The sequence below is a fragment of the Zosterops lateralis genome (assembly GCF_965231275.1).
Source record: "Zosterops lateralis genome assembly, chromosome: 25".
Classification (NCBI taxonomy): domain Eukaryota; kingdom Metazoa; phylum Chordata; class Aves; order Passeriformes; family Zosteropidae; genus Zosterops; species Zosterops lateralis.
Genome location: NC_139785.1, coordinates 6,001,597 through 6,013,947, shown reverse-complemented (window position 1 = coordinate 6,013,947; position 12,351 = coordinate 6,001,597). Strand labels below are relative to the sequence as shown.

At 54.8% G+C, this 12,351-nt stretch overlaps 2 protein-coding genes across 2 annotated transcripts in view; one reads left to right on the top strand and one right to left on the bottom strand.

Annotated features, from left to right (window-relative positions):
- KIRREL3 (kirre like nephrin family adhesion molecule 3) overlaps positions 1–10,808 on the top strand; it is a gene marked incomplete at both ends in the record, with an annotated part of 348,160 nt that extends 337,352 nt beyond the window's left edge. The window contains 4 exons of the mRNA XM_083877958.1: positions 298–405; positions 3,992–4,101; positions 9,242–9,328; positions 10,365–10,808. Of these exons, the coding sequence (XP_083734084.1) occupies positions 298–405; positions 3,992–4,101; positions 9,242–9,328; positions 10,365–10,808 (749 nt within the window). The remainder of the gene's footprint in view (positions 1–297; positions 406–3,991; positions 4,102–9,241; positions 9,329–10,364) is intronic.
- TIRAP (TIR domain containing adaptor protein) overlaps positions 1–12,351 on the bottom strand; it is a 383,808-nt gene that overhangs the window by 327,592 nt on the left and 43,865 nt on the right. The window lies entirely within an intron of this gene.

Genomic DNA, 12,351 nt, shown 5'->3' with positions numbered 1-12,351 from the left:
TCATTCATTAACCCACAGGGCAAGAACAGTTGCTAATGTGATCCTCTGGCTCCCCCCTCCTCTCCTCCCAGGGTAAACTGAGGCACAGAACGAGCAGAGTTGTACAAACCGCAGCATCCCACAGACAGCCCGTGCAGGGGAGCAGGGAAAGACACCCCAAAACCCTCTGTGGGCTCATCCCTGAGCCTCTTACCAGTATCCAGGGGTGGGTCCCTGGGGGGAAAAAAAAAAAAAAAAAAAAAAAACTTTTGTGTGACTTTCATCCCATTTCATGTTTCCCTCTCCTTCCTCCCGCAGAGTCGGTGCCGATGGCCGTGATCATCGGGGTGGCCGTGGGGGCCGGCGTGGCCTTCCTGGTGCTGATGGCCACCATCGTCGCCTTCTGCTGCGCCCGCTCCCAGAGGAGTAAGTGTCACCCTTGGGAGGGCTGGGGAGAGAGGAGAGAACCCTGGGGAGAGAACCCTGGGGAGAGGGTCAAGCCAGGGAGAAAATCAGAGCCTGAATTTGGTGGCACGGTTTGATGAATTTTTTGCTCTGCACAAGCTGCTTCTCGTGTTGATCCACTGCATGTTTTTGTGGAGAACACGCCAGGGTAACTGCTGTTAGCAGCACAGGACCTCTTAATCTCTCCCTTGGAGAAATCCTGAGGTCCAAGAGGGAGAATTGTCCTCACTGTGCCACATCGGTGCTTAAAAACCCCTCCACAGTTCTGCTTCTGTTTTAATTCCAGTTTTCCTGACATGCAGGAATGAGAGCCAAGCAGAGGGGGTTTTCATGGGACTGGTGCATTTTGGGGTCTGGCTGCAGTGGGAATACAAGTTAAAGTGACATTAGAGACACCAGGTAGAGGAGGGGGAGGAGGGGGAAGCAGTGTGGCATTGTCTGGCCTCATTCAAAAGACCCCAGGAAATTAAAGGAGGATTGTTGTCTCCATGAAAAGGCACCAAACCAAGAAGGAGAAAGAAGATTGTCTAGAGCATTCCAAGGCTCTGGGGAGAGGAGGAGATCCTTGGCACTGCTCCCAGCTCATGAGACGCCTGGTGTGGATCCTGGGGTGCCAAACTCCCCACGTTGAGTGCCAGGAAACCCAGTTGTTGTTCTTTTATTATTTTTCCCCCCTCGATGCTTTACAAAGCCATCAAAGGCACCAGGCTGCTTCTGCATTCAGTGAGGACACACGGCCCCCCACTGCAGAAATGTGTTTAATTTTCAGTGTGATAATGATGCCTCTCCCTGTTTTATCCCTTTTTTTTCTTTTTTTTTTTTTTTTTAACTCTCACAGCCTCCATTAGCAAGAATTAATGAATTAAATAGGGGAAGTAATTTAGCTTGCTTTTTGGGGAAGCGTTGCTGATGGACAGGACCAAAAACCAGGCCAGTTTGATGTCGTGGAGGTTATTTGGTAGCAAGGGACAGTGCAAGCACCTGAAGGAAGCAGGGCCAAGCCGTGTTCCCAAGCCCATGGGCTGTTTTTTCCCCGTGCCACATCCTTCAGAAAAAAAAAACAGAGAGCGTGTGGTTCATTATTTCCCTGTGGTTTGATGGAAGCAGATGGTGCAGGGCTCTTCACAGGACACACAATTTCACAGGAACGCCACGACAACAGATCCCAGACGTGGTGAAAACACCAGGATTTCGACCCTCACAAGCTGGAGGGAGGCAAGGATGGGAAAGGCAGGAGGGGACAAGGCCATCCCAGCCAAATGCCTGGTGTGATTTATCCCATTGATAAATCAGGAAGAAGAGGCATTTTCCTCACCGGGGCTGGGAAGAGAGGCTCTGGAAAGAGGGACTGGGGACATGGTGGAAGGGTTTGAAATCCCTTTTCTCCTCTGTGCTTCCTGTGCTATCCCGTTTGGAAAAGGTTTTTGGGTCTGATACACCAGAGGCTGCTGGGTCTGAGCATCTTCCCTGCTCTGCTGCTCCTCTGGCACTGGGATTCCCTGGGGAACCAGCAGCATCCCCAGGCCAGGGCAGGGCTCTCTGTGCTCCCTACAAGGCTCCTTTGCTACTTTGGGATCAGAATATGTAAGAGATCAGCGAAGATCCCTGCCCTGGATCCCCCAAAACCTTATGGGAAGGGAAGAGCCAGACCCAGCTGGGGACAGCAGCAAATCCGGAGGGCAGGTGGGATTCCCCAGCCTGAGATCCTTGCATGGGGTGCTGGTGGCACTGAGGCCACTCAATTCCTCTTTTCCTGGCTCCAAAAGCCACTAGGAGCCACCAAAACACAATCTCTCCTTGGGTTTGGGGGGATTGGGAGCATCAGCAGCTGAACCAGAGCCCAGGGACACTCAGGGTGCAGAACCCTGCAGGGAAGGACTTGGATGTGCCAGCTGGATGGGCTTTTACCCCACTCCTGAGGTGCTGATGCCAACTGAATGCTGTGGCCTCTGTCTCAGTGGCAGCAGGGCAGGAACACCAGGCTGGAAGGTGAGGAAAGGAATTTCACCACTGTTAGGGGTGTGAAATGTGCAGAGTTATCACAGAGATCAGCTCAGGAACTGACAGAGCACTCGGAGATCAGGAGAAGGACTCATTTCCTGCCAGGATGACTGCGGATTCCTCTCCCAAGACAAATATTGGAGCATTATGCCATCATTTACAACAACAACAACAACAACCTGGTGCAGGCTGCAGGAACAGTCGTGTCGAGGGGACACAGTGACCCAACAGTAATTCTGGAGGAGGAATCTCCTGACCCAACCACTGACCACAACTCACAGCAATGGGGGAGGCAGTTCCTGACCACGTTTTGGGAAAATGCAGCAAAATAAAAAAGGACCAGGTGCAGACACACCGAGCCTGAAGGCTCTGGAAAAGAAAAAAAAAAAAAAAAAAAAAAAAAAAAAAAAAATTACTGCACATCTGTTGTTATATCTTCAGTGACTTAACAGCCCAGAGTTATGTAAGGGGGAACACTCCTGGGAGAGGAGCTGCAAGACACTGATTAACTTCTCCTTGTGATTAAAGACAGAGGCTCCAGCACCAGGAACGTGTCCTAGGAGGACAACATTAAAAAAAAATAAGCTGTGGTGACTTCCCAGTGAAAGGCTTTGTGCCCTGAGACTTGGGGGCTGTGGGCTGTGGGATGCCAGGAGAGATGAACTCAAGGACAGAGCTTGGAGCTGCTGTGGGTTACATCATTCAGTTTGGTTTAGAGATAAAACTCCTGGGGGTTCCAGCCTTTTCTGGACTGATCCCCCACAAGCCTGGCTTGGCAGGGCACTGCTGCATCCATCAGCTGGAGGCAGATCTGACAAACCAGCAGTTCAAGGCAGTTTTTGGGCTGGCACAGCCATCCTGGGAGGTGAGAGCCAAGCTCTGTGGCTCGGGGGTGGCTTCAAAGCTGTTGAGGTCTCGCTGCTCAGATTTGCCTCCATCTCTGCCTTTCATCTCGGCTCTGCTCCCGCTGCTCCACGTCTGGGCTTTAATTCTGCTGAAATGACTTGCTCAAAGCACGCCTGACACCTTCAGGGAAGGCAGGGAGTCTCTCCAGGAATATTTCTCTATTCTCTCATTGTCATTTCCAGGCTGTTTGGAGATGATAAAACCATCCCTGGCTATGTCTGTGCTCGTTGTTTGGCCTTTTCCGTGTGTTGTCTGGACTCCAAAACTGGGGGAAGCTTTTCTCAGGGGTTCCCAGTGCCTGGGCAGAGCTGCTCCATCCCTCAGGAGGAGTATTTCCTATGGATCAGCAGGCTGGACAAGGATTTCACTCCCTGTGGGAGCAGTTCTGCTACAGCCCAGCCCCTGGTAACAGCACCGTGAGCGTGGCAGAGGCCAACTGAGCCCCAGAAGGAAATCCTACAGGAGTCTGAGCTGTCCAGACCTTATGGCAACACAAATATTGCTCCTCCAGCTCTCCAATGGACTCACTGAGCCGGGTTTATTTCCTTTGGTGCTGCCAGGAATCCTCAGGCAGGTCCCTGCAGAAGCTCCACCACTGCTTGGGACTAACTGGCCCTTTTCCATCTCCCTCTTTCCCCAGATCTCAAGGGTGTGGTGTCTGCCAAGAACGACATCCGTGTGGAGATCGTGCACAAGGAGCCGGCCTCGGGCAGGGAGGCAGAGGAGCACCCGACCATCAAGCAGCTCATGGTGAGGAATTCCTTCCCCTCCGTAAGAGATTGCTCCCAGCAAAGTCTGATGGTAACAGGGCAAAGATGCTCTTCCAAAAATCCTGTTCTCGAGATCCACATTCCCTTGCCATTAAAAAAAAAACTCGAGTGAAACTTGGCTAATGGGGAGGAGGGAGAGCTGGTAGGGGTTTATTGCAATTAATCCATCTGCCTGTTACCCCTGCCCTCATCTGCCCTCGGTGAGCGCATTCCCAGGATTTCTCCCCAATTCCTTCTCTCCTCACAGTCTGCAGGGACCCCCTCTGTCCTCCATCCACATCTTTGCTCTGTCCAACATCTGCTGTGGGCATCCTCCTCAGGCCATCCGACACCCAGCCCTGGATGCCAAACAGGTTCCTGATTAATTGTCCCAACTTTGTCAATTAAATGAAGGATCAAGTTAAAAAATTCCTTTTACTGATGAGGAGCAATGAGTCCTCTCCAGCAGGAGGAGGAGGGCAGTGCCCAGAACCTCCCTACCCTCTTCACCCCAGGATTTTCCACCTCTCCCTCCTCCCAGTGCCAGCATTATTCCCTCTGCTTCCATATTTGTCTTCTCTGTGAGATCTCCATGCCTTGAGATGATCTCACCTTCACCAGTGTTGAGATGATCTTCTCACCCTCACCAGTGTTGAGATGATCTCCTCACCTCATCACACCTTGTAGTTTGATACCAACCGTGACTGTCACTGCCGTGCCCGGGGCTGGGGATCATTAATGTGGATGTTAATGAGGAGCAGCCTCACTGGTCTCCATCCTAACCCAACCCCGGCCTCTGTGCCGAGCCCCTGACCCCAGCACAGCCTGATGGGCTCCTCCTGATGGATTTCAAGATGCTCATCCCTGTGGATGTGCCTTTGCTCCTCTGTTTCCCACCTGTGCCGCCCTGACTCTCTCTCCGTGCCCCCAAACTCTGTTTTGTCATTCTCCAGCCATCTGTGACCTCCGCAGCCCACCGTGCTTTTCACAAATAATTATTCATGCCTCTATAAATTCATTAACACCTCGGGCTGCGCGTCACGCTGGCTGATTTGCATATGTTCACTTCTCCTCAGCGACATTCCCACCCCCTGCTCCGAGAGATGTTCTGCCAGGCTGTGCCCACGGGCAGGGAAAAGGCTGCCAGCTCGAGTGGCTGGAGGGAAAAAACCCTGGTAAAGGTGGAAAATAAACCACAATGGCCTCGTTGTCCCTCCTGCAGGATGCTTTGCTCGGGCATGGGCAGCTCCGTTGAGGAGGGAAAGGAAGAGCATCATCAGCCTCATCCCTCACCACAGCTGGGTTTATTCCTGGCTGATCAATCTGTGCCTCCCCAGCTGTGAAATGGGGCTGATAATCCCATAGGATTGCCATGAGCAGTCAGAGGTGATCCCAAAGTGATGGGCAGGCAGAGATCTCCATCTCTGCATCATCCCTTCCATCAGAGGGGATCCAGGGTGGCCAGGCAGGTCCAGGCGTCACCTTTGGTTCATATTGGGAGTGGAACAATCAAAATTATCATTCCAGCGATAGATTTATCTTCTCCTGTCTCCTTAAACCCATCCCTCTGCTCCGAGGGCTGTTCCCAGTTTGTCCAGAGCCTTCACAGGTGGTCAGCACCAGGCACCTTTTCCAGAGAGGTGCTCAGCTCAAATCACACACACACAGAGCCACAGAATCACCAGGTTGGGAGAGACCTTCAAGTCCTGACACCTCAACTAAACCATGACACCGAGTATTACATCCAATCTGTTTTTTTAAAACACATCCAGGGATGGTGATTCCACCACCTCCCCAGGCAGACCATCCCAGTACTCCATCACCCTTTCTGTAACAAACCTTTTCCTAATATCCAACCCATCTATGGCTTGGTGTAGCCACAGGGGGAGGAAAAATCAAAGCAGCAGAATTTCCATTCTGGGCGAGGCTCATTCCTACCTCCAGCCCTTTCTGTCCCTGCGGGCTGGGACATGTCCTATGTCCCCGGTGGCCACCACCACCACCCTGGGAGGCACCAGCAGCCCTGAGCTGCCAGAGCTGGGTCTGAATTAGAGCCAGCCCACAACATCCAGCCTCACCTGGGATGCCCAGGGAACATCCCTCCCTCAGAGCCGACCCTTTCCAGCAGCACCAGCCCATCCTAAAGCGTATTTTGGATGTCAGTTCTGCAGATTCTGCTGTGTTGGGCAGCCACAGCCACCCCAGGAGCTACCGAGACCAGAGCCAGTGTTTGAATGAGATAAATCTTCGCCGAGCTGGGAATTCCCAGAGGGGTTCTTTATTCATGGGTGTTACTTTTGCATTTTGAGGGGCAGCATGTTGTGACGTGGGTGTGGACAGCAGGCAGCAGCAGGGTCGAACATGGAAGGCTTTTTATTATTTAACTTCAATTTACTCATATACCCTTTTTACAGAGGGCCAGGATCAGCCCAACCTCCTGACTCCATTGGTCACTATGACCATCAGTTAAATTTTCTCTTAGAGAAAACTATGCAAAACATACAGATAATTTTTAAGAATACACATTGTTTACACGAAGCAGCATGAGAAATCGGGCTGTGAAAGTTCAAACACTTGAAAGCAAAAAAAAATCAAAACAACAATGAGTTTGTTCCCTCCCTGGGAGCAGAGGAAGTCACTGTTGGAGAATTGTCATCACATCCCTCACCCTGGTAACGTCTGGCCCTCACCAGAGCTGCAGGGGTGGCTTCCAATTACCCAACCAGCCGGAAATATTGTAATTAAACCTGGAGCCAAGGCAGGGAAAGGCACTTCGAGCCCAGCCAGGTCTGGAGGACACTCAGAGGGACCTGAAGCAGCATTTTTAAAAAAACATATTGTGTCCACTGATGAAAGCCAAGGATTTAATATCCTGTCGGATTCTCCATCTCAGGGGCTTCGTTTGGTGGTGTGGAACACGAGGAGGGCTCTGCATTTCCAGAGGGGGCCAGGAGGGATGGATGGCACTGCCTGCTGCTCCCACCCAGGGTTTCCCTGCATTGAGTGACCCAGGAAGGGACACTCCATGGGAGGTGGGAGCCTGAGGTGATGCTTTGGGGTCTGGAGGGGCTCCCTGCCTTTGGCAGTGGCAGTGAGGGATGCAGGGATGCAGTTTGTCACATCCCTCACCACGCTGGTCCAGGATGCACCAGCCAGGTTTGGGAATGGGCAGGATTTTACACCCCACCTGCGATGCCTCGCTGTTCTGGGGATGGGGAAAGCTCCTGGCACCTGCAGTACCAGCAGGATCAAGTCCTGGCAGGAGGTTCCCAGGCTGGGAACGGGGCTGGCAGGAGGGGAATGGTGGATCTGACAGGCAGGTGTGTCCCCAGCCATCTGCAGAGCCAGGCCTGGAGCATATTGGTGCTGTCACCTGGCTGGAGAAAGCTGGAAAAGAGTCCAGGAATGACACTGGGACATCTCTGGTGTCTTTATCCATGTATTTCCCTCTCCCCCTTCATAATCCCCGTTAATATTGGTGATATTGAGTTAAATTCTGTCTCTTCCGGGTGTTCACTCAGTGATGACAAAGGGGAAATCACACTAACGAGGATCCCACCGCCCACTAATTAATGGTGGGAAAGTTTATTAGTTAATGACCGGCTGTGATGGGGGAATTGGAGGTTCAGTGATGTGATGGATGAGCCTTGTGGATCTCACACAGTCCCCAAACCCACAGGATGAGGCTGAATTCAACCCCAGGGACAGGCAGGGTCCCCACAGGGCTCAAGGAACATCCCAGTGCCTGGATCATCCCCACCATCACTTCAAGAGGCAACATAAAATGGCTCAAAACACCCTATAAAATCTCAATTCCAGGGAGGTTTGGCCACACTGGGACCATCCCTTTGGTTCCTTTCTCCCCTCTCCACCTTTGGGTCCTGCCCTACCCACTTGGGTCATCCACACCAACACCAAAAAAAAATTTAAAAAAAAAAAAAAATTAAAAAGCCAAATCCAAGGAGGAGAAGTGTTTTTTCCTTTTCATTCCGAGCTGGGACCTGTTAAACCCTTTAGATAGAGTTAACACCCCCAGTCTCTGCTTTAGAGCCTTAGAAAGGAGGTCTTTGATGCTTTAGGGGATCCAGGGGGTCTTTAGATGCTTTAGGGGATCCAGGGGGTCTTTAGATGCTTTAGGGGATCCAGGGGGTGGCCAGGGCTGGCAGAGCAAAAAAAAAAAAAACCTCCACGTCCCATTTTAGCCGCACTCATTTAATCCTCGGCGACACTTGTATTTATCCTGGTAAATCAATGGCTGGTACAGGCTTCCTTTTCCCGAGGAAAACTCAGGTACTTTAATTTATTGCCTTTAACAGCCACATCAAAGAGCTTTGGGGAGATGAACAGCAAGTGCCGCAGGGTGAATTTTCCACAGCCACTTACCATCTTAAAAATGAGAGAATTTGGGCAATAAAAAGGGATTTTTGGGGCTGATGTGGGGCTGTAATCCCAGAGAAACCAGGCTGGAGGCGTCCGGTGAAGGCGGGAGAAGCTAAAAAAAGGCAAGGGAGGAATTGGTTGATAATTATCCCCCTTCCTGCTCAGCCCCGCGTGCGGAATGAAGGAAGGGTAATTAAAGCCGTGGTGTAATTAATGTGCACCTTGTCCCTCCTCTCCGCCTCCCCCCATCACAGCCAGCCTTCAAAGGAAAACTAATGAGGCGGCCAAGTTCAGCTGAGGAGGGCAGGATGAAAAGAAGGGAAAGAAAAAAAGGAAAAAAATTAAAAAGAAGAAAAAAAGCACGATTTTGGGTGTGTTGCTTTGGGCAGGCGGGTGCATCCCTAACCCTCATCACGGTAAATAATTCATTTGCTGCATCAGCCCGGCTTTTTGGTGTCTTAAACAGGGGGAAACAATCTGTGACCCAGGGAATGGTGTGGTCCTAAAGAGAAAAACAATCTGTGACCCAGGGAATGGTGTGGTCCTAAACAGAGAAAATAATCTGTAACTCAGGGAATGGTGTGACTTTGGGGCGTCCATTCACCCTCGGACATCTCTGGGGCACCCCTGGGCAAGTCCTTAAATCCTGGTGGCAACTTCCCAGTGCCCTGGGGCTGGAGGGGGCTGTGGGGCTGGGGGTGATGGGGAACCCAGGCTCAGGCCTGTCCAGGACTCTGACCCCTGTGTCCATCCTTTCCCAGATGGACCGCGGGGAGTTCCAGCAGGATTCGGTGCTGAAGCAGCTCGAGGTGCTCAAGGAGGAGGAGAAGGAGTTTCAAAACCTGAAGGTGAGTTGTGTCCTGGATCCTGCCTGTGTCCCCAGTGCAGAGATGGGGTCAGAGCCCCTGGATCACTCCTGGCAGAACCAGCTCATCCCTCACTGCTGCTGCCAGGCTGCCTGTCCTTGGGCCATGTCCCCAGGGGTGGCCTGTCCCAAGGGCTGTCCCTGTGCAGGGTGACACTGTTTGGTGGCCCCAGCAGCTTTTTTTTTTAGGGATAACACAAAGGTGTGGTGCCAGGGCAGGGGTGTGCAAGGGGCACTTGTGTCCCAGCCTGAACAGATTGGAATCCACAAGAGGACACTGCTGGAGGGTTTGGTGGTTGAGGTGCCCTCCAAAGGGGGGGCTGTGAAAATGGGGAAGGGTCTGCAGGGCTCACACAAGGAGCAGCTGAGGTGATTTGGTTTGTTCAGCCTGGAGGGGAGAGCAAGGGGAGACTCATCAGGGTCTGCAGCTCCTTCCTGAGGGACAGCTCTGATCTCTGCTCTGAGCAGCAACAGGACCTGAGAGAGCAGCTGGGCTGGGCCAGGGCAGGGCTGGAGCTGGGCCAGGGCAGGGCTGGGCTGGGCCAGGGCAGGGCTGGGCTGGGCCAGGGTAGGGCTGGGGCCGGGCCAGGGCAGGGCTGGGGCCGGGCCAGGGCAGGGCTGGAGCTGGGCCAGGGCAGGGCTGGGGCCGGGCCAGGGCAGGGCTGGAGCTGGGCCAGGGCAGGGCTGGGGCTGGGCCAGGGCAGGCTCAGGCGGGATTTAGGGAAAGGTTCTTCCCCCAGAGGGTTCAGGCAGTGCCCAGGCTCCCCAGGGAATGGGCACAGCTCCTGCCACAGCTCCAGGAGAGCTCCAGGGATGCTCAGGGTGGGATTTTTGGGGTGTCTGTGCAGGGACAGGAGCTGGGCTGGGTGATCCCTGTGGGTCCCTCCCAACTCAGGATATTTGATAATTCTGACAAGCCTCACACATCTCAGGGTGGATGGGCAGGGCGAGCACCACCCCAAATTCCACATCACCCCAGGAATCCACCACCAACCTCCCCCTCCTCTCCCCCTCCCCAGGACCCCACCAACGGCTACTACAGCGTGAACACCTTCAAGGAGCACCACTCCACTCCCACCATCTCCCTGTCGGGCTGCCCGGCCGAGCTGCGCCCCGCGGGCAAACAGCGCGTCCCCACGGGCATGTCCTTCACCAACATCTACAGCACCCTGAGCGGCCAGAGCCGCCTCTACGACTACAGCCAGCGCTTCGTGCTGGGCATGGGCAGCAGCTCCATCGAGCTGTGCGAGCGCGAATTCCAGCGCGGCTCCATGAGCGACAGCAGCTCTTTCCTCGACACCCAGTGCGACAGCAGCATCAGCAGCAGCGGCAAGCAGGACGGCTACGTGCAGTTCGATAAGGCCAGCAAGGCTTCTGCATCCTCCTCCCATCACTCCCAGTCGTCTTCCCAAAACTCAGACCCCAGCCGGCCCCTGCAGAGGCGGATGCAGACGCACGTTTGAGCCCCCCCAGGCAGGGGTGGGGGATGCTCGGGACTCTCCGTGCGGGCGCTCAGAGCTCGGACAGTCGCGCCCGCCGGGCAGGGGAGGTGGGGAGAGGTGGGCTCCAGCCCCCCCACCCCGTCCTGGAGCGGGGATGTGGGGCAGGGGGGGCTGAGCATCCTTTCCTCCATCCCCGGTACATGCTAAGCACAACCCCGCCGAGGCCGCGCCGAGCCCCGGGGAGGTGTTTCCCCCTCTCCGCGGGGTTTGGGGATGGTCCTGGTCCCCCCGCGACCCCCAAGCCGCGACCCCTTTCGCTTCCCGCTGCCCCCTCCCCTCCCAGCCCATCCCATCCCATCCCTCGTGCTGTTCGGTGTCCAAACTTACAGAGCCCGTTCCCAGGGGGGCTGGGGGGGGGTCCCGCCGGGTGGGACAGGATGGGGAGGGGGGACATCGGTGGGACAGGGACCCCCCAGCCCCGGGAAGGGCCTCTCCACGCTGTATCGGGCACCGCGGGCAATACAAGAGGTGTTTTCTCGTGGCACGCCTGGGCTGATGGCCACCCCATCCCAGCGGGGACACAGAGCTGGCCCGGAGCCTGGCTGTGCCCTGGGCTCCCTGGGGGAGACCCCAGAAAGGGCCGCTGGTGGAGGGAAACTGAGGCACAGGGGCAGCTGGGCCCCCCCCCCAGCCCCAGCGTGGGAACCTGGACATGGGGCACCACAACAGGTAAGGGGATGTGGGGACACAAGGGCGTGGGGACAGGCCACCCTCCCTGCATCTCACAGCCCCAAAACTCCCTCACACACACCCCCATCACACCCCAGCAGTGCTGAGCCCATCCCAGCTTCACCAGGACTTTATTGGGTGCCAGAACGAGCCCCAACACCCCCATCCATGGGGTCCCCCCCAACACCTGCAGCCCCACGGGGGCAGAGGGGACCCTGCACCAGCAGGGAGAAGGCACCAGTCAACCCCTCCGGGGTGGGGGGACATCCCAAACGCCCACCCCCTGGAGCCAAGCACACAGCAGCCCACCCAAGGCCTCTTGTCCCTGACAACAAACAGTGGCGTGCGGGCCCTGGGTGAAAGCTCCACCATAAATAAGCATTTAAATTAATTAAATTAATCTGCACCACCATTAAAAGGGCCCTGGCAGACCCTGAAGCCAAGCACCCCAGGGTGCCCCCACCCAGGGGGGCTGTGGGGACGAGTCCCTACGCCAGCGCTAAGGCACAGGACAGGGCTGCCAAGTAAAAAAGGAAATTAAAAAAAAAAAAAGGGAGGGGGGTGAATTAAATATTTAGGGAGAGGTCCAGAGCAGGGAGGAGGCAACATCAACCTCCCGTCAAGGCTCCCATTCCCTGGGTGGGGAGGAGCCAGGACCCCCAAAATCAGCCCCTCGAGCAGGGCCCTCGTCAGTGTTTGAGGGAATTTAGGGAAAGAGAATGTCCAAGGCTCGGGCTCCTGCCCTGACCCCCCCTCAGGCCCGCTGGGAGGGAGGACCCCCCTTAGCCCAAAAAACCCCTCCAAGTCCTCGGTAGCTTCAGTGCTTCAGTAGAAA